Raw genomic sequence first — 20,484 nt, 5'->3', positions numbered from 1 at the left:
ATATAACAATACCCAGTCCTTGGGCCCTTCAGCAAGATTTTGGACCATGTTAAGATTTACTGGTTGCTGATCTTGAGGACCAACAGTGAAGTCTTGTGAATACCTGAATGGGGCTTAGAAAGACGCAGGTAGATAATAAAGTAAAAACAGGCTCCCTGGGATTGTGACTTCTCATTCCCAGAAAGCACTGTGAGGAGAACTTGGCGACACGAAGGGCTAATAAGGAGAAAGAAAGGGCCCAGGGGCCCCATAGCATACCCAAGCCAGCATCCATCGAGAGAACTCCATCTTAGCCCCTTCCCACCCCAAAGGGATAAAGCTGCTTCTTTACCTTTCTCTGGAGGTTTGCCTTCTGTCTTTCCTGGCCCATGACAGGAAATGAACTCAGCAAACCCTAGACAACCACCAGCCACCTACTACATAGCCTCTTCTGATTCTACTGGTTCCCTGGCAAGGAAAGACTGGACACCTGTGGAAATGCCCTTTCTGTAGGTGACAACGCCCCGCACCTTCTCAATCAGCTCGTAGCTCTCCTCCAGCTTCAGCAGCCTGTTCTGCACCGATGTGGATGCTCGCTGGTAGACAGCCCGCCACTCCTCGAAGTCACTCTCAGAAATCTCAGCCACAGCAAAACACAGCGTCCTCAGCCCTGCAAGAGGCAGCATGCCCAGCACACCACAGAAGACCGAGTCACACGTCTGACGTTTCCAATACTTAACAAAATCCAATTTTGAGTAGTCTTCCAAATCAAATTGTTGACATGTGACTTTATGATACAAACCTTAATATCAAATGCTTAGAATGCACTTTCGGCTTTTAAATTTTGTACCTTGCTTCAATTCCAAGCCCCTTTAACCCTTCCTCCACATCTAGGGTCCACCCAGATGAAGTCCCAAACCCAGAAGGTGGTTCACGCTCTTCAACTGTCTCCCCATACTTTGTGCCATTCACTTCCTGGGACATAGGGGGTTCTCTGCATTCATTGGCCAGGGTATCCATTTTACCTCCCTTTCCCCTACACCCCTTCACTGTCTGCAGGACAGCTCTACCTCCCGAGAGAGGAGCAGCATTCCTGACCACCGGGTCACTCGGTGGAACTTAAACCTTCAGGCTGTATTTCGAGCAGTTTTTCTTTTCCTCTTTTGGGAACGTGGCTGGAGACTTCCTTGGGGGCAGCAAAGGGAAAAGAAGTCTCTTTCAGCAGAAAGAATTGGGTCGTGATGGGGGCCAAGACAATTCAAACAGGGGAACCAGAGCCTGGTAATACTGCTACCAGTGTGGCGGAGTCCAGACCTCCAACTAAAACCTGTGTGACCGGAAACTATGAGGCTTAAACCTGGCATACCCAGGTGGGGGATGTGGAGGTTTCTGAGTTCTTGCATTCTTCGGAACTTGGAGAACATTATGCCCTGCTATTCTGAAACGGATTATTTACTTACTTAATTTGGTCTAATGTTTTTAGAAAATATTCTTATCTTTTCAAAGACCTGATTATGAAGAAGCAAGGACTTGAGCAGGGGTCGGGCTAGCTGAAACAGGAGTGAAAACGAAGGTTGATGATTTACACACTCAGTGAATGCCGCCATCAAGCGCGGTAATACGATAATACACATTCTCCGATTAATGGACCAGAAAACCGGACGGCCCTCTTCCATTTTTTGTATCCAGAACAATTGTTTAGACCCTGTATTGCTGGCCTCATACATCTTCATCTATTTCAGGAGGACAGTTACGGGGCAGATTTTATTTGCCATAGACTCTTGGGTCTCACACAGACACTGGGTGGGGTTCAATAAAAATAATAAAAAAATCAGATTAGAAGTTTACATAATAATATAGGTATTTATTTCTTTTTATTATCCAGATTATGGAAGCTCAGTTATTTAATTTTTCTTAACTAATTCCATGAGATACAAGGTAAAGCAATTTAAGTGGTATTCATTCTAAAAAGTAATACAGATTTAAAGGCTTTACTAGATCAAATGGGGGCCAAAGTGTCTTGGTATTTTAGTTTTTTTTTCTCCTTGAGAAAAAAACTTGTGGGAATAGTGCATAGGAATATCTAAGCTATCACCAATAACTAATAATTCATCTAAGAAATCTGGAAGTGAAACCGCCAATGACCCTGCAAGATATCAAAAGTCCATGATTTCTTCGTGTTTCAATCAAGTTCTATTCATAGAACGCTCACCTTCCGTAGCAAACTGTTCTAAATGTTTTAGGGTGATTTCTTTGTACTTTGAAGTCTCTGCAAGCCGTTCATAAATGACTGTGTCCTGGAAAATAAGCAGAAGGTGCGGTGGATTAATTAAGTATCCTGGAATGTAATAAGACTGAGGTCAGCAATGTTATTAGTTGCGAATCTGTACAAAAACTCCCGGTGTTTTCTTTTAAGCACAGATTTTTTTTTTTTTTTTTTTTGCCTTTGAGTAACAATGATTCCCAAAGGCAGGAAGGAATACAGCTGGACCTGTGGGTTTGCATCCGTGGATTCAATCAATCACAGGCAGAAAATGTAATCTGGCCTGTAAGGTTGGGTCTGCAGAGAACATGCACACACATTTTCTCGGGATAGTTCCATAAACAGTACGATAACGTTTTCCACATAATGTTTACGACACAGTAAGAATTGTAACTCATCTAGAACTGGTTGGAAACCCAGAGAAGGAACTGGGCCTGGTGGCCTTCATTTGCAGCCTTAGCGCCTGAGAAGTGGAGCCACTAAGTGGCTGAGAGGGCTATCCCTGGAGGGTCTGTAGAGTTTCGCGAATCGTATTTAGCAGAAAATGGTCTAGGCTCAGGGAATAATATTGGGTGTGTTTGCCCGACAAAGAAATCTGTCGTATGCAGCTCCCCCATGAGCTGGAGCCTCAATGGCTATGTGTGTACATAAAACCCAACTATAGACCCTTCCAGGGACAAGAGCACCTTTCTGGGTCTGTCCTCACAGAGGGACATACTCGAGGAGGCACAGTAAGAGGCTACCAAATGTCCTGAGACGTTCAGTGGGGACACATGAGGACCTTCAATCCTGGAGCTGCTTCAAACGGCTGACATCTCTGTGTCTGTATCTAGCTTTAAAATTTGGTTGACTTAATTTGTAAATTAAAACTCCCGAATTAAAAAGCAGTATTATTTCTTTGAAATTGCCACACAGTGTGTTTTGATCCCGCTCACCCCTCCTCCGAACCATTCGAAAGTCCCGTTGGCTTTGGCTTTATGCGCCATTTACTTCCCTCTGCTCTTTTCTCCTTTATAAATTGCCTATTGTTCCTTCAGTTATTCGCTGGCTTTGGTTTAATGTCTTAAAGAACGTCAGTATTCAGCCTTCATGACTTTTTATTAGACCAGGAAAAAATAAATCATTTACCTGCAATTACTCTCTTGGTGGTAGTACCCACCGTGGGGTTTCCAGGCTCGGGCCGAGATCTGGAAACTGACTAATGGAGTATGATTTAGAGCCCTTGAGAGAAACACAGCCAAGTGACCTCAGAACAGATGGAATGGCCCAAGCTCCAGTTATGAATTTCTTTTCATTTTCCAGTAGTGGATGGGAAGGAAAACAGAGAAGGAAATGACAGTTTGCGATCATGGCTCTTTCCTGGGAGGGAAAGGAGTCACTTTGGAGTTCTTATTTTTCCACAAGGCTAACAGGGGCCATTTTCAGAGGAAGAAAACCTTTTAAAAACTTGAAAGACAGAAGTGGTAAGTGAAAGAGGAGGGAGGTTGAATTCCACAGTATGTCTGAACACACTGGCGCTCAGAAGAAGCGATTCATTGACCACATTCTTTGTGGTATTGAGAAAAGCAAGGGAGGGGATGTGGCCTTCTGCAGCACATACATGTTTCCAAACAGTCACAGTGGTTGGCCGTACTTGCAAGTAAAGAACTAAATACTTAAGTATGCCATGCTTTTAGGAGTGAAAAAAAATTCCTCCCTAGACACTAGAAGAGGTGTATGCCATCGGTTCAGACTTAGAAGTTATGAAAGCTCCTCAGGGAACTTGGTTATCTTGTACCCTGGCCCTCAGTAAGGAAAAGTTGGAAAACCACAGTGACCGGACTATTGTTGTAGATGGCACGGCACAGCCAAATTATTATTACTATGGATGGGTCCGAGGCTTTGGGGAAACTTAAACCAGCGGTTAATCATTCCTTTTTGGTGATCATTTACTCAAAAAACTGTTTTCTTCTTGCTTTTTATCTTTTTGCTTTTTGGAGACAGGGTTTCACGTAGTTCAGGCAGGCTTTGAATTTATTATGTAGCTGAGAACAACCCTGACCTCTGATTTTCCTGTTTCTACCTCCCAAGCACTGGGATTAAAGACATGGGACACCACCTCTGGCTCCTACTGTATTTAAGACTAAAGTTCAAATTCAGCTCTGTTTATGGACATATTTTTGCGCATGTGCATGTATGCATGTGTGTATTCATACGCATGTGGAGGCCACTGGTCAGCCTCCAGTATCGTTCTTCAGGAGCTAGTCACCTTATTTTTGTGAGATGGGGTCTCTCACTGGGTTGTGGAGTTTGCCTGTTGGCTACACTGGCTGTTTAACAAAGCCCAAAGATCCTCCATCTCTACTTCTCCTAGAATTACAAGTTCACACTATTTATTTTTTATTTTTATATGGGTTTTCATGATCAAACTTAGGTCCTCATGCTTGTATTTCCCCAGCCCCAACCAAAATATATTTTAAAAAAGAATAAACTCTCTGTGTAGGGTTGAGGTCTAAGGAATGCTAATGATGGGAGAAATAGTCTTCCCCAGGGAAGATCACACCATTTGGCTATCCAGTACCAAACGGCCAGCCCTAAAAACATACTGTAGTGACTAAGAATATCCCCCAAAGGCCTATATGTTTGAATGTTTAGTCACCAGAAAGTGGAACTGTTTGAAAGGATTAGAAGGATTAGGAGGTGTGGCCTTGTTGGACAAAGTGTGTCACTGGGGATGGGCTTTGAGGTCTCAAAAGCCCACAAGAGGCCCACTCTCCTGTTCGACCTACAGATCAAGATACAGCTGTCAGCCGCTGCTCCATTGCCTGCCACCATGGTCCCCACTAGGATGATAATGGATTAGATCTCTGCGACTGTCAGCAAGCCCCAAGGCTAAAGGCTTTCTAAGAGTTTCCTTGGTCATGGTATCTCTTCACAGCAATAGAACAGTGACTAAGTGCATTCAAGTAACATGAAACAGACCGAGCAGGAATATATATGCATATATACATATGCATGTAATAGCAATGAATGAAAAAGAAGCCATGGATTCAAAAGAGCAAGGAACAGTGTTACGGGAGGGATTGGAGGGAGGGAAAGGGATAGGAAAATGATGCCAAGCTGTGTGTGTGGTGACCAAAGAACAAATTACAGGGCTGGGTTCTGTTCTTCTACCACGCAGGCCCCAGGGATTAAACTCACGTTGGCAAGTTTTAGGTCAGAACCTTTATTTAAATACTCACCCATTTCACCAGCCCATGACATGCTCACATTTGAATATGCACAAATATTTTCTGTGATAGGCTCCATTCAGAATTAGCTAAACTTTGCCTCTGATGTGAGAAAGAACTGCTTAAAAGCAGCTGATTTTAGAGATGATCTATTTTGGATACAGCAGAGAATTTTAAGAGATACCTACTTTGATATCTTCAGTCTCCTTAAGGTTCCTGTAAGATCAAGTATGTTAGTCAAGTTTCTCAAGTCTTCCTGTGGTTTAGAGTAAACTTCTTGAATAAACTAATGATTTAGATGAGTAAATGGTCCTTTTTCTCTAACTGGCTATGATCGCAGATGCAAACTGTAAATGCTTCCATTTTTAATTTAAAAATTAAGAAAGCAAGGTATCTTCCTTACAAAAACTCTTAAAAACCAGGAACTATAAATCAGATGCCAGCCCAATCCCTGCTTCTTTCTACTGTATGCTGCAGGGAATTTTCAGTACTGTCTTCTAATTTGCTAACCTCAGTCTCCCCTCAATTGTGCCTAATTCAGAATTTACTTTATGATTTTAAAGACCGCTTAAGATTTCTGACTCACCTTGCACATCTACCAGATCCCCTTCCCCATGTCTTTTGAATACAAATAGCTGTAACTTTTTTATTTATCATGCCGAGCTTCCAACACCCTGAGGCAGAGCGTCTACACAGATGGTCTAATCTGGAGCGAATCCACGTTTCTCTGGTTATGGTGCCCTGGCTCCTCTGGTGTGAGATTTCCACACACATCCCTGGCTCTGTATTTTCTTGTACGTATGCCAAACTCATGGTTTTATAGTCTTAGTAGGGGTTGGCATGAGTGTTTCTGCAGCCCCTTTGCATGATTAGAAAGCTCAGCACTTTGGGCTTGGCCTCAGAGTAGGGAAGCTGGCTTGCACCTGAGCTCCCTAATTGGACTTAAGGCCAGCTCCATGGGAGGGAAATCATGCCTGGTACTAGAAGCCTAGCCAACGACCTGGCACTAGTGATGTTATGGATCTTGGAGGAGAACCTCCTCCTGCCACAGTTCTTAACTCCATTTTAAAACTCACCCTTAGCCCAACAGTTAAGTGTGGCTCTCACTTCCCACTAAAGGAACTTTGCCTTGTAGCAAACAGAGAAACCACAACTGATCCAACTGGTCCCAAAGCAGAGATCAGCCAATTGTGGGAGCCCAGCCGGTCATAGGAGATACATCTATAACAGAACACCTGCACCTAAGGCTCTGGGAATATCACGGTCGAGAGGCTTAGAAAGATCAGAAAGTCTATTGTGAGACTGTCTTCCAGAAATGAAAGGGAAGCTAAACACTGAAGGCTGAAGTCTCAGGGGCCGTTAGCCAGGGTTTCTATTGCTGTGAAGAGACATCATGACCACAGCAACTCCTATAAAATAAAACATTTAACTGGGGCTCCTTATGGTTCAGAGTTTTGGTACATTATCGTCACAGCAGGAAGCACGGCAGCATGCAGGCAGACATGGTACTGAGAGGGGCTGAGGGTTCTACATCTGGATCTTCAGCAAGCAGGAAGGAAGAGTGAGCCACCGGGAATAAGTTGAGCTTCTGAAACCTCGAAGCCCACTCCCAGTGATACACTTCCTCCAACAAGATCCTGCCTACTCCAGCAAGGTCATGCCTACTCTAGCAAGGTTACACCTCGTAAACCTATGTGGGTCCTTTCATTCCAGCTACCACAGGCTCCACCCATAGATAATGAACTACCTGCAACCAAGGAATGTGGAGCAAAGAAGACTTGGTCTTTTCTTCAGGGTGTCTATGTGAATGTAGATCATTGCTGTGGGTGCCCTGGAGGCTGGAAGAGAATCTGGCTCCCCTGGAGCTGTGTGGGTGCTAGGAACTAGACTCATGTTCTCTGGAAGGTAAGCAAGAACTCTTAACAGCTGGCTCATTTTTCCAGATTCTCTTACTCCAATTTCTTTTCCTGGGAAATCCCGGCTTCGGCACCTGATAGCCCTGTGTATAATTCCCAGCTCTCTATCATGGTAAAGCAGTGTTAGTACACTTGGCAAGCCAAGTAGAAATCCCCAAATGATCCCTGATAATCCTTTCCTTCAGCACCTGCGAATATCAATTACTAAGCCTTAAATCTTCCTTCCCAGTCTTCTCTGTGCCTGTCTCCAGCCATCCCTAGCGGCTCTTGCCTGGAAGAGATGATAAGGTTTAACCGGAACCTCTGTCTGCATCTGTTCGCAGCCCTCAAATCATCTCCCCCCAATAACAAGGAAATGATCAAGAAGAAAATACCTGCTCTTGAGCACAGGTATGGGGGCAAAACCAACACAACCCCTCACCCAAAGCCAATCCATACAAACCCATCTGCCTGGCCCATGTTCAGCTAGTCCATGTCAATTTACAAACTACCATTGTCAAACAGTTCTTGCTGTTTTACGATTTATCTCTGTTCGGGAGGGAAAATGATACAACGCGATGTTAATATGTGCAATCTCTGTGGCTAAAAAAAAAAATCCATGTTTTTATTTTCTGTCCAATAGTTTAGTTCCCTCCAGTAAATGTTTAGAGGTAGAATGCCCAAGATTGTAAAGCGAAGGTGTGATTTGGGTGTTGCAAACCAGATGGACGTCGACCAGTGCCCTGGCGGTCTTAGTTTCCTTTCACTCTCTTACTGTGCATGTTGCCATAGGAACACGGACAATCTGTACCATGTGACTCAGCACCACATCCTAACCATCTCTGCATGGACTTCCCTGGCTAGACTTAAGCTCCTCACATGGCTTAGGTCCTGTCGTCACATCTCTAAAGTCAAGTTCAAAGTCTGAAGATAAAACACTCATGACGAACACATGTTCAGCATCTTAATCAATGGGAACACAAGAACCAAAAAAAGAAAAAAACCCTACATATCCAAATTCAGAAGACATCATGAAATAATTCTACCAAAGTGTCCTAAAACCAGCGGCATTCAAAAATTGTGTTTCGAGACTTTAAAGCCAAGGCATTTAAGGTTCTCAACAGGAATTTAAACAAGAGGTTTGGCTTTCTTAACTTTAGTTTCCCAGTTTCCATGGAACTGAGCACACTTATTGAGTCCCTTAAAACTGTAAAATTCCAAGCTGAAATGTGTGAAGTCTCACCAGGCAAAGGGCACCTCAAGAGGAAAGTCCTGATGAATCCCAGCAAAGAACGGCCTGGTTGGTAGGGTTCTCATGCTTCCCACCACTGTAAACATGCTTTTCATTGGAAAATTCAGTGGGAATAGGCAATACTATTTCTGCCACTATAACCTACTCACATGCTGAAGCCAGCCAACAATCAGCAGTCCTATAATGTCTAAAGCAAGACAAGCAAGCAATACCAAATGAGAAATTGCAGCAATAATTGTGAGCCAACCCTCTCCTCATTTCTACGCTCTTTAGGCAAGTAGATTAAAATCGGAGTGTATCATTAGATTCTAATACAATTTAAAAATATTTTCTGTATTTAGTCATCCACTAACAGAGCTAATATAACACAAACCTCAAATATCATGTATTAAAAATTGAATTACAAAAGTAACCTATGCCAGACTTTTTCAAAGCACCAAATTTATCCAGAAGGAATTCACCATTTCACCAGAAGAGGCTGAAGGCTGTTACTATAAAACACCAACAAACGTGGATGTCATCAGTTTCACGTTAAACATCTGTGTTACATTTCCATAGCAGGATGCCTAACACGTACATTATAAACCACCGTAAATCAAAACTGTGAAAGGAAAAAAAAAAACAAAAGACTCACAGCGCCTTTGCAGTAAAGCCGTAGCTTCCCGGAGGGAGTGCGAACCACCACCGACATTCTCTTCCTAGCACTGAAATAAAGAGATTTCCATAATGGGTCATCATACCGCAGATCTGCATAGACAGGTTCTTGTTGGGCTTCGCAGATTTTAATGCTCAAGGTGACAAAATTAACCTGACCACATTATGAGCCATAATCTTTCGTATATACAAATTATCTCCCGAGTGCACAGCTGGTGGCCTCAGAGAGTCACATTAGATTTTTTGACATCACTGGAGTACCATCTTCTGTCTTAAAGGAATAAGTCAAACAGTTCCCCAGACACCTCTAAGAGTTAATACCCATCAGAGTAGCAACATGTTTAATATGTTAATATTCGAAAATTATTTGAGCTAGTATCTTAATAGATGGTTATAGGCTACACTTTAAAAGTTAAAAACAAAAACAATATTTTTAACTATATAATCACAGATAAAGGCAAATGCTAGTACTTGTAAGAAGCAATATAAACATTCATTGTTGTTTAAATGATTGTAGCAGGCCCTTTACTGAGAGGGGTACAGTCCAAGACCCCCAGAAGATGCCAAAGACTGGGGATAGTGTCAACCCAAGAATGCATTTTTTCCTGTACATATATACCTATGACATGGTTCAATTTGTTAGAGTAAGCAGCTAATAATAGTGACTAAAAGAAAAATTATAATAATATATCTTAGTAAAAGGTATTTGAAACTTAGAAATTGTTTGCTTCTAGAGTTTTCCATTAGATATTTTTAGAGTATGGCTGACCATGAGGAAGTGAGGCCTCAGCCAGGGTAGAAACACTGTACGAATATGCAAACTGGTTTCGCCTACACATTAACTCAGCCCTTCTTGGCCCATGACATTCTTACTTCAGTGCTGATTTAATGGTCCCAGAATCATCAAGTTACTTCCCCTGGCAAGATCTCTAATCGCGACTGGGAAACCTCTTCTGAGATCCATCAAAGTAAGATGGCCATTGCAGAGAAAAGTCACCGAGTCCGAGGGGAATACTACGGGATGTACAAAGCAGAGGTGCTCCACAATGACCACCTGTACATTTCTTCCCTCTGTTGGCTCCCTCACCCCTGCGAGGCCTCAGCACACATTCTTGACTCTCCAAGTCCTTCCACGCTTCCTTCTTGCTCCAGACTCTTGAATTTCAGGGGCTCACCCTCAATCCCTCACGTTTTTCAGCCTCCAAAGCTGGCTAAGGTTGTTCCCTCCTCCCTCGGATTTACTTGACACCAGGTAGAAGCAGTTCTGTTTTGATCAGAGCCGTTCCTTCCACAGGATGGCTAAATCGCTCACCTCACCTTCTCAGCGGCTTCACTCTGAAACCACGCAGCTCTCCTGTGAATCTGCCCCCCTTCCCCTTCTATGTGGATCATGTTGATCCACAAACATGTTCTAGTGTCTCCCTTATACCTCACCCAGCAGGCATCCTCCCCTGTGAGTCACAGGTCCTTTCAACTCTGTAACTCAACTCTGGGTGAACTATGCCCTATATTCAGGCTCCACCCATGTCCCCTCCACGCCCATCTTCCCACCATTCCAACGAATACTCAACAGATCTTTTCCAAACTTCCCCTTACCTACACTGGCAGCTGCCTCTGAACAGGTGATTATTCTTGTTAAGATTTCTCTCGGCTCTGGGCTATTTATCATTCTGCTTTTCTCCTCTGTTATCTTTAACAATAAAAACTTGATTTTATTTAATCCCCTCTTGCAATAGCTGCCCATGCTAGCTAAGCACTCTACCACTGAAGTATACCACACAGTCCATTTCTCATTTCAAGGCAAGTTCTGAGAAAGGGGCCTGAGATGACCTTAAACTTGTCTGCATCCCAGGGAATCTTCTTGTTTCTGTCTCCAAATTAGTGAGGATTATAGGTCTGTGCCACAATATTTGGCTAGTTCTTAGTTTGCAATCAATCCTTAATAGTTAGAATTATTTGTAATAAGTAGCTCGTTCATCAGCCTTCCACTTCCTCCTTAATCTCTATTTTATCTTCAGAAGGTCCTATTGACTTATAAACTTTTGGTATCATTTGGAGACAGGGACTACTGAACGGGTACTTCAACCACAGTTTTGGTTTTATTTTCTGGTTTTATAGCTAATTCCCTATGGAACACTTTCATCTGTATGTCTCCCAGACATCTAAAGCATAGAGTTTCCAAACTTCTCATCTACCACATCGGTTCCTATTCCTATCTCTGTCATCCATGTAAAAGGAATTTCTATATACCTAGCTGTTTGAACTAGGATCCTCACCCTTCCCTTTCTTCTCTTTGTTCCTGCCCCCCCCATCCAATCTATAGCCAAGTTCCACTGATCTCCCTAAAATAGGTGTAAAAAGCCCATCAACTTTTCTTCAATCTCACCACCGTTATCCTGATCCAAACTGCTAGTGCACTCACGGAGATGACAGCATCACAATCGTTCCCCTTTCCAGGCTGAGGCCCACCCTCACTACAGAATCAAAGACCGGAAAGTCCTCACTTTTGATTTATTTTTCTCCACGGCACTTTTCATCAGCATAGAGTGTTCAAAAACCACATCTATATGCTAATTTATATGCTGTTTATATTACCTTTAACATAAACAGGGTTGGAAAAGACACTTTATCATGAAGACAGAGATGAATGATGTATGTGGGAATATTCTATCCTAGGTAATTAACTTAGCTTCCTCCTTTGAACAGTTTGGAAAATATAGCACAAGGATAGTGTTTATTGTCTCAGAAGACCCTGTTATTTGGTCATGTGGTCACCAAAGTTAGCATACAAAAGGAACTGTCTCTCCCAGGCACTGTGTAAATTTGCTTATGTAGGAGAAAGCTCAGAAAAACAGGTGGACCTGTCTTTTCTCAAACAAAGCATTGTTCTTTCCTGGGCTTTTGTTTCTGAAGTGTCCTTTGAGAGGACATACAGTCTTTAGAGATCCTGTAGTAAGACCCATTTGTCCCGTGAACATAGGGTGGCTAGGCAACAAGGCCCAATATAAGTCTGAGTAGGGTGGTATAGCTGAAGACCTTTGCTCTAGCTGGAGTGCAAAGACATCTCCATAAGCCCCTATATTTGATACTTGGTCTTTTGTTGGAGAGCTAATTTAGGAAGTGCTAAGAATTTAAGGAGATGAGGCCTACTGGGCTGAACGGTGTTACTGGAGGAGATGTCTTCAGGGTTATGGCTTGGTGCTCTGATCTCTCTGTCCCTGGATTCATGGGGATTTAATGAGACATGTCACAAGCTCTTGCCATTATCCATGGAGCTCCAGGCACCTTGCTCTCCCCGCCATGATGGACTGTATCCCTTTAAAACATGAGCTAACATTAAGTTTAGTTTCTTTATGTTGTTTCTGGCAGGATCTTGTCACAGTGATGAACACTGCCAACATTATTTCTTTTTAAGAAAGGAGTGAGTGAGACACTCACTTTGCTTTCTGTTCCTTCCTATTAGATGGTAATTCCTATTTCACAGAGACAAGTGGACATAAGGAACATAAAATGAATACAGAGGCTTCTTGAATCTTAACAATTTCATTCCACATAAATCTTGCTGCCTCTTAGTGTATCTATGATTTTAGGTCTTTAGATGCTAGAGTTTAGAACTGAAATATACCCCCAAAGGCCCCATGTATTGGAGGACTGATCCCAAAGAGGTGCTATTAGGAGGTGGGAACCTCTAAAAAGTAAGAGGTCTTTGGGCCAATGGGGGTAGGCTTTGAGGGGCATCTGTGAAACCATGCCTACTTTCTTGTTCTTTTGAGATTTGTAAGTATCTCATGAGCACTAAGGCCATCTCTGAAGACTCCATGGTAGTGGAGCCATGAGGTGAGTAGGTTTACTTCTCCCCATGTTCCTGACTCATGTGTTACCTCACTATAGGCCCAGCATAGCTAGGCTATTGGTCATGGAGTGCAGTCTCCAAAACGTGTCAAAATAAACTCATCTTCAGGAGGTGACTGTTTCAGACACTCGATATTATATCGGAAGGCTAGCTAACATGCCAGCCACAGGGCTTTAGTCTTGTCCTGCAGCTGGGATTCAGGCAATTGCCTCTCAGAAAGACCCTTTGAACAGCCAGCATAAGCCACACAGTCCCATGTCCCGAAGAAAACTGTGCATGACTTGTCTACAGACAGGACACCTAAACCACATGGAAGATCTTAATATTCTGCTTAAACCCATAAATAAGAGTAAAGCATACATTCCAGCTATATATAGGAAAAACAAAAAATGAATGAAAATGTATTCCCCCCACACAAATTCTAGAGCAGGTGTCTTTACCTGGTGAACTCTAGGACATTGAGCAATTCATATCTTTCTTCCTGCCCCAGCTGCAGAATAAAAGAAATGAAAATACTTTAGGTTTCTTGGAAATAATCACTTGTTACAAATTTTTATTGTAAAATGTCAACACAAACACAATTTCCCTTCCTCCTTCTCAATTACAGGAGAGAGTTTATTAAACTTTCAGGTTAGTGAATAGTGGAAGACAGGAGAGGGCTCAGAAGCATTCCGAGGGTCACAGAGGCAGGCGGGAGAACTCTGTTGAGTGGAGACTGCGAAAGACTCCCAACAGACAAGATTATCTGCTGTGGCCGTACAGAGCTTACTAGCTAGGCAGGCAAGGACCCACAGAGTCAGAGAAGGAAAAGGATACAATTAAAAATGTCAAAAATTTATCCTTAGGAAATGATGGAAAACCAATTTTAAGAAAAAAATTTGAGTTAGGAAAGAGTTTAATGAAAAGATACCAAGTGCAAAGATGCTTAGTTATGAATATATGTACAGGTGTAATAAAAACACTAATAATAATTTTTAAAATGAGCTATCATTTACATTAAATAAACCACAGAGATCTTCAATGCAAACTGTACAGTTTGATAAAGGTACTGCCTGTGCAAACACCGCCCTGTTGAGGATGCAGAACATCTGACCCATAATGAATTCTCTCATTGCATTTCCAATCAATCTTCTCCCCGCTCCAAGGCAATGGCTGTTCAAGATTCTATCATTATAAATCACGTCTGCACAGTTTCCAGCTGCAGACAGATGGGCTCATAAAGGAGGCTTTCCTTCGTGCCTGGCATTCTTCCCTCCTCAATATAGAGTTTTCGTGATTTATTCAGACTACTCAAGAATCAAGAGTTCGCCTTTTTCATTGTTTCGATTGTCAGACGGATCTCAACCTGTTCATCCTCTCCTGCTCATATGCATTTATTTGCTTCCAGTTTGGCGTAGCAGTGAAGACAGCCACCATGAGCACTCCATTAGACCTCCTATGGTGGACACGACCTTCCCTTTCTCCTGAGTAGCTGAGAACTGAGTATAGCTGCTGCATTGAGGCAGCTTTCCTTTATTAGAAACTCTTCAGAAATTCACTAACATTTGTTTCCATCAATGATTTTAATTTCAGTCTTCCCAGTGGGTGCTCAGTAGTGTTCCACTATGGTTTTGCATTTCCTTGATGACTAACCATGGTCTGCTTGTAGCCACCCGGATATCACCTGCTGTGATAAATCTGTTTAAAACTTCCCATGTAAAAGCAGATCCTGAAGAATGACCTTCTTGTTGTTGGCTATTTTGAGACAGCGTAGCCCAGGCTCATGTAGCCCAGGCTGGCTTCAAACTCGCTATGTAGCCCATGCTGGCTCTGAACTCCAGATCCTCCTGTCTCCTACCTCCCGTGCACTGTGATAACAGGCCTATGCACTATACCCAGGCTTCTGCATACTCACGTAACCAAACATTTAATAATGCCTGGAATCATGAGAAGAAATAAATGGAAAGATGACTCAAGGCAGATAAATCTCCTTTCAGTAGGGCAGAAAATCAGTAGATAGGTCTAGTTTGGAAGAATCAACATTGTCTATCAAGCGTATTATCAGCCACAATTTTGCTAAGTGTTGAAAGAACCGAATGAAAGAGTGGACAGTGGTGCCCCCTGGAGAGGTAGCTTGGGTTCCACTGTGGTCTGTTCCACACTGCCTTTATCTCTGAAGCTACAAGAATGCGCTGTGCAGGTTCTAAAGCACCCTTAAGACACAGGTGACTTACTGAATCTATGATGACCGAGTCAGGAGTTCTTCCAGTGAAGACAAAATTCAGCTGCTTGGCAGCTCTGACCAGTGCTCCCTCATCTGTGTCAGGGAACAGGTGACAGAAACAGGACAGAGACAGATGATATATGCAAATGTAAGGGAAAGAAACTGGCACAAATGCAGTTTTCTGCTCAGTTAAAAATTCCTTTCATTGTGCTCTGAAACCCATTCCTTTCTGTGTATAAGATGATGCCAGAGGAATGGGAACAACCGTTCGTGACCCACACCCGAAAGTGACAGCTTGAACCTTAGTCAGCATACGCTTGAGGACACCTTTCTCCAAATCCGTGGCAGGAAGTCTTTTAAAGATTTATCCATTCCCCCCAAATGGTTGAGTGTTAATTCCAAAGCCTGAGATCTGAATCACTTAAAGGGAACAGAGGCTTAGTTTATGTCAGCTGCTTTCCTCACCGTGTCACCAAGCTTTGTCACTGGGGACAGTGATAAGACACACACACACACACACAGACACACATATGCACACACACAATCCACACACACATATGCACACACACAATCCACACACACATCCATCCATCCACACATACATGTGTATGCACACACATATCCACACGTGCATACACACACATGCACACATACATACATACACACAGTGAACACACACATGTGCACACATATACACATATGTGCACACACATACATACACTCATATACAATATACATACACACATATACTCTATGTGAAACAACAAAATTTCTTACTCTGGTTAAGAAATTTGATGAATTGTTCAAGACATAACCACTAATTAAGAATATGGTTTTAAATACAAAGTGTATCATTTCCCTTAAAGTTTGGATTATTTATCTAATTTTATCTTGGAAATAAGTCTAGAATCAAGCCTAAATAGCTTAATGACCAGTAAATATTTTATAGAATGCCCCTGAAGTGCAAGAAGCTCTCCTCATCTAAGTGAACACAGAAAAGGTGCCCTCCAGTCCCTAAAGAGAGGGCAGAATTATGTTCTAAAACCATGCATAGCAGCTTTCTTTAGGCAAACAAATCTCCCATCTGACTATGTGTAAAACCCATCACGCAAGAGTTTATTGTTACTTATAAGGGGGAACAATTACATGTATACAAATATTTTATTCCTTTGTGTACACTTTATAACTCAATTTTCCATATAATTAATTTGAGAAAAATCACATACACAAAACAACATATTTTCACACACACACACACACACACACACACACACACACACACACACACACACACTTAACCCTGAAAGCCAAGTTTCTAATTAGGATCCAATTGTTTTAAATCTAAAATCATAATTTGGTTATGTTCCATTTATAAATTAAATTGAAAATTTAAGTTCTATAATGCCAAATTTCAGAACAACTGTCTACAGAAAAATACTCCATTGTTGCTTCTTCTGTACCTGGAGATGCTGCCTGGTAAAAGATCTTCTCGCCTTCTCTCTCTGGTACAGCTGTGTGGCAGACTGCCATCATTGTGAGAAATTCACAAATGATAGGTGCGGTCGGCTGTGAGGAGTAAACACATAATTTATCCCTTTCATTGAAACATTTGACACTAATGGCAGTAATGTTACTTCACGGCCATTTATTAACAGTACAGCTGGATAGCATTGGGGGTGTGGGATTACAGCCAATAGCTATTATGAAGAAAACCTAGTTAGAGCTCAATTTATTTGTTCTTGTACTTCCTCATTCATTCTGTAAACATTTATTTAACATGATTTTGTGTTCTTAAACAGAAATGAGAGAAAAAGATGATGAATTTGGTCCTTAGTGGGCAGAAGACATATTCTAAAATATTCACTTATTTGTTTGTAATTTCTAGTCAGAGTTAAATTTCAGACATCTAACCTTTGAGTGGGGGTGATTATGTGTGTATTTTTCTGTAATGCCACCTTCCCTTTCTCCAATATATCTATATATCTATAAATTTGTATCTATGTATCTATCAACCATATATCATCCATTCATGTCATAAGTCAGTACTAAGGCATAAGTCGGTACTAAGGCTGTGTTAGAAGTCAGTACTAAGGCTATGATGTCATAAGTCAATACTAAAGCTGTGTCATAAATCAGTACTAAGGCATAAGTCGGTACTAAGGCTGTGTTAGAAGTCAGTACTAAGGCTATGATGTCATAAGTCAATACTAAGGCTGTGTCATAAGTCAATACGTCAATACTAAAGCTGTGTCATAAGTCAGTACTAAGGCTATGATGTCATCATAAGTCAGTACTAAGGCTATGATGTCTTAAGTCAGTACTAAGGCTGTGTCGTAAGTTGGTACTAAGGCTATGAATTTGTAAGTTGGTACTAAGGCTATGATGTCATAAGTCGGTACTAAGGCTATGATGTCATAAGTCAGTACTAAGGCTGTGTCGTAAGTCGGTACTAAGGCTATGATGTTGTAAGTTGGTACTAAGGCTATGATGTCATAAGTCAGTACTAAGGCTGTGTCGTAAGTTGGTACTAAGATAGGCAGGTGTTTTTACCAATAGTTAAAACTACGGCAGCTGAGGGAGAAGAAAGGCATTTTCTAACAGTATAAGCAAGAAGAGATTAGGATTGATGATACAGTACTTGTGTTTTAGTTTACTTTCATTTTTGCTGTTTTTATTTTCTTTGTAAAGAATCCCACTGGCATCTCCATATGCTGTATTGCTCAAGCAGGTTAGACCCCGCTTCTGCACCACTCTACTGTTTCTATTCTCATACCTACAGCCCGCTCTTCCTGACTTTCGTTTTTCTCCCCACTCCGTCCTCTGTAGACTTTCTGATTTTCCTCTAGCTTTAATAATATTTGAATTCTGTTTACTCTAACTATATTCTATCTCCCCTTCCTATTTAGGGGTCGTATAAAATAGGCTCAATAAAATCACAGCGGGAAACTTCAAATCTTTGGAAAGACACAAGCATCTGGACACAGGAGACATTTAGAACACTGGTACACATAAAGTAAAAGAAATCTAAAAAAAGATCATGCAAGTAAAAACAACAAACAGAAAGATGGAGGGCAGCTGAGAAAGACGCAAGTGCTCATCTACGGGGGAACAGATCACGTTCTGACGACACTTACGTGGTTATTCTGGAGATTCTCCAGCAGTGAGGAGTCATTAAATGTCTTTTCATCTCCAAACTGCGAGTTCTGCCTAAAGGGGAAAAAAAATAAAACAAAGTTGGATCGCTTATACAGACAGGCCTATCCATTTACTTCTAACTAATGATGAATGATTATCTTCAATGAATTCAAATAATTGATTTCATGACTATCATGCTTTTAAAAAATATTCTAAGTATTAATGAGGTTACTAAAATATGATTTTACTTTGGCCAACTGAAAACCCTTTATATGTAGTAACAATACAAATGATTGTATGAAATATAAAAATGTGAACAATAAAATATTTACATAGTTTGACAACCTTTATAAATATGTAAAAGATTATTTCTGAGTATATCATATTAAGCTATTCAGAAAGGAAACTAATCACGAATGTATATGGGATTTGTGTTGTGGCTGGTTCTTTACATTAACAAATGAATTATGTACTTTACTTGAAACAAATAGGATCTGCATTAACTTTTAATCTATTATTAACTCATGAACCTGCATTTAAGAAACTCAAACCCAAAACCAGGAGCATGTAAGTAGGCATGGCAAAATACTTCAAAGTATCTTTGAATGCACCTTGAAAATGTAAATGTGAACATTTTCTTTTCTGTATAAAAGTTTCAGAATTGACTGAGGAAAAACCAACATCTCCATGAAATAAGTAATCACAGTCTAGAAGATTTTAATCATAATTTAAGCTTGAGTTACGGAGTTTTGACAGCGCTAATGTGTGAAGCACCAAGACGTCCTCTGACATCCTAAACCTCAGTGAGAAAGGGAGAGGTCACTGAAGAAAGCTGAATAAATGGAACCAGTACGCCTCCCTGAGCTGATGAAGTAAATCTCATGAGTGCTTGCAACACTACCCAGCTTCTTTTATTTAAGTATCAGCACTTGGCTGGTGAATTATACAAGTTATATAAGATATCTTTGCTAGGGCTGGAGGGATGGCTCAGTGGTTAAGAACACTAGCTATTCTTCTAGAGGTCCTAAGTTCAATTCCCAGCAACCACATGGTGGCTCACACCATCTGTAATGAGATCTGGCGCCCTCTTCTGGCCTATATAGAAACAGAACACCATATACATAACAAATAAATAAAATATTTAAAAAATATCTTTGCTAGCAAGTTGTAGTTAAGAATTCTGAAAATTATCATTGGTTTTATTGGTTGAGTATTAAGTACGGGATCTAATGGCTTTCAAATGATTTGTCAGTGGGAAGATAGAAGAGCGAACACATTTCTATAAACATTCTCATTTAAAAAGTATAGTTTTACTGTTGGGACTGATGAGATGGCTCAGTGGGAAAAGGCAGTTGACGGCAAACCTGGCGACTGGAGTTTGGCCCCTAGGACTCTCAGGTGTAAGGCAAGAACTGATTCTACAGGGTCTTTCCTCTGGGTTCTTAGCCTTATTAATAAAAGAACTTAGGACTAGGCTCAGAAGAAACCTTGAGGACAATTTTATTAGTGTCTAAAAGAAAAAAAACCTAGAGAAGCAAGGTGTACATCTGTTTAGATCCCTGGAAGAATAAGATGGAGAAGGGGAAGAAAGTAGGCCTTAGTTCGTAAGCCACTGTGAGTTGGAGGAACAGCCACAGCAAATAAACAAAAAAAAATCCCTATCTATCATCAGCAGCACCACCACCAAAAACAAAACAAAAACAAAAAAAAAAAAGAAAGAAAAGGAAAAAGAAAAAAAAAGAATAAGAAAGACCAGAGTACCTGGGAAAGTATATCCTGCCCATGTTTGGCAGGGAAGGAGGGAGGGAGGAAGGGAGAGACAGAGAGAAAGACACACACACACACACACACACACAGAGAGAGAGAGAGAGAGAGAGAGAGAGAGAGAGAGAGAGAGAGAGGAGAAGTTGGCAGAGGGGGAGGAGTGGGGGGAGGGAGAGGAGAGAAGGAGAGGTAAAAGAAAGTTATGCTGACTTCACAACTGCAGCTTGACTTCCCCTGAATAAGGGGAAGAAAAAGTGAGAAGTCTCCTTAAAAGAAC

At 41.5% G+C, this 20,484-nt stretch overlaps 1 protein-coding gene across 6 annotated transcripts in view; it reads right to left on the bottom strand.

The window, feature by feature from the left end:
• The window catches only part of Atp8a1 (ATPase phospholipid transporting 8A1), a 209,148-nt gene that overhangs the window by 103,402 nt on the left and 85,262 nt on the right, over positions 1–20,484 (bottom strand). For all 6 annotated transcript variants that reach the window (XM_075943172.1, XM_075943171.1, XM_075943169.1 and 3 more), the window contains 7 exons: positions 18,443–18,515; positions 16,769–16,874; positions 15,319–15,401; positions 13,546–13,595; positions 9,233–9,302; positions 2,192–2,276; positions 510–649 (listed from right to left, as the gene is read on the bottom strand). In XM_075943172.1, coding sequence (XP_075799287.1) covers positions 510–649; positions 2,192–2,276; positions 9,233–9,302; positions 13,546–13,595; positions 15,319–15,401; positions 16,769–16,874; positions 18,443–18,515 — 607 coding nt within the window. The remainder of the gene's footprint in view (positions 1–509; positions 650–2,191; positions 2,277–9,232; positions 9,303–13,545; positions 13,596–15,318; positions 15,402–16,768; positions 16,875–18,442; positions 18,516–20,484) is intronic.

The sequence above is a fragment of the Microtus pennsylvanicus genome, chromosome 12 (assembly GCF_037038515.1).
Source record: "Microtus pennsylvanicus isolate mMicPen1 chromosome 12, mMicPen1.hap1, whole genome shotgun sequence".
Classification (NCBI taxonomy): Eukaryota; Metazoa; Chordata; class Mammalia; order Rodentia; family Cricetidae; genus Microtus; species Microtus pennsylvanicus.
The sequence above is the reverse complement of the archived record's forward strand: the minus strand, read 5'-3'. Positions and strand labels throughout refer to the sequence as shown.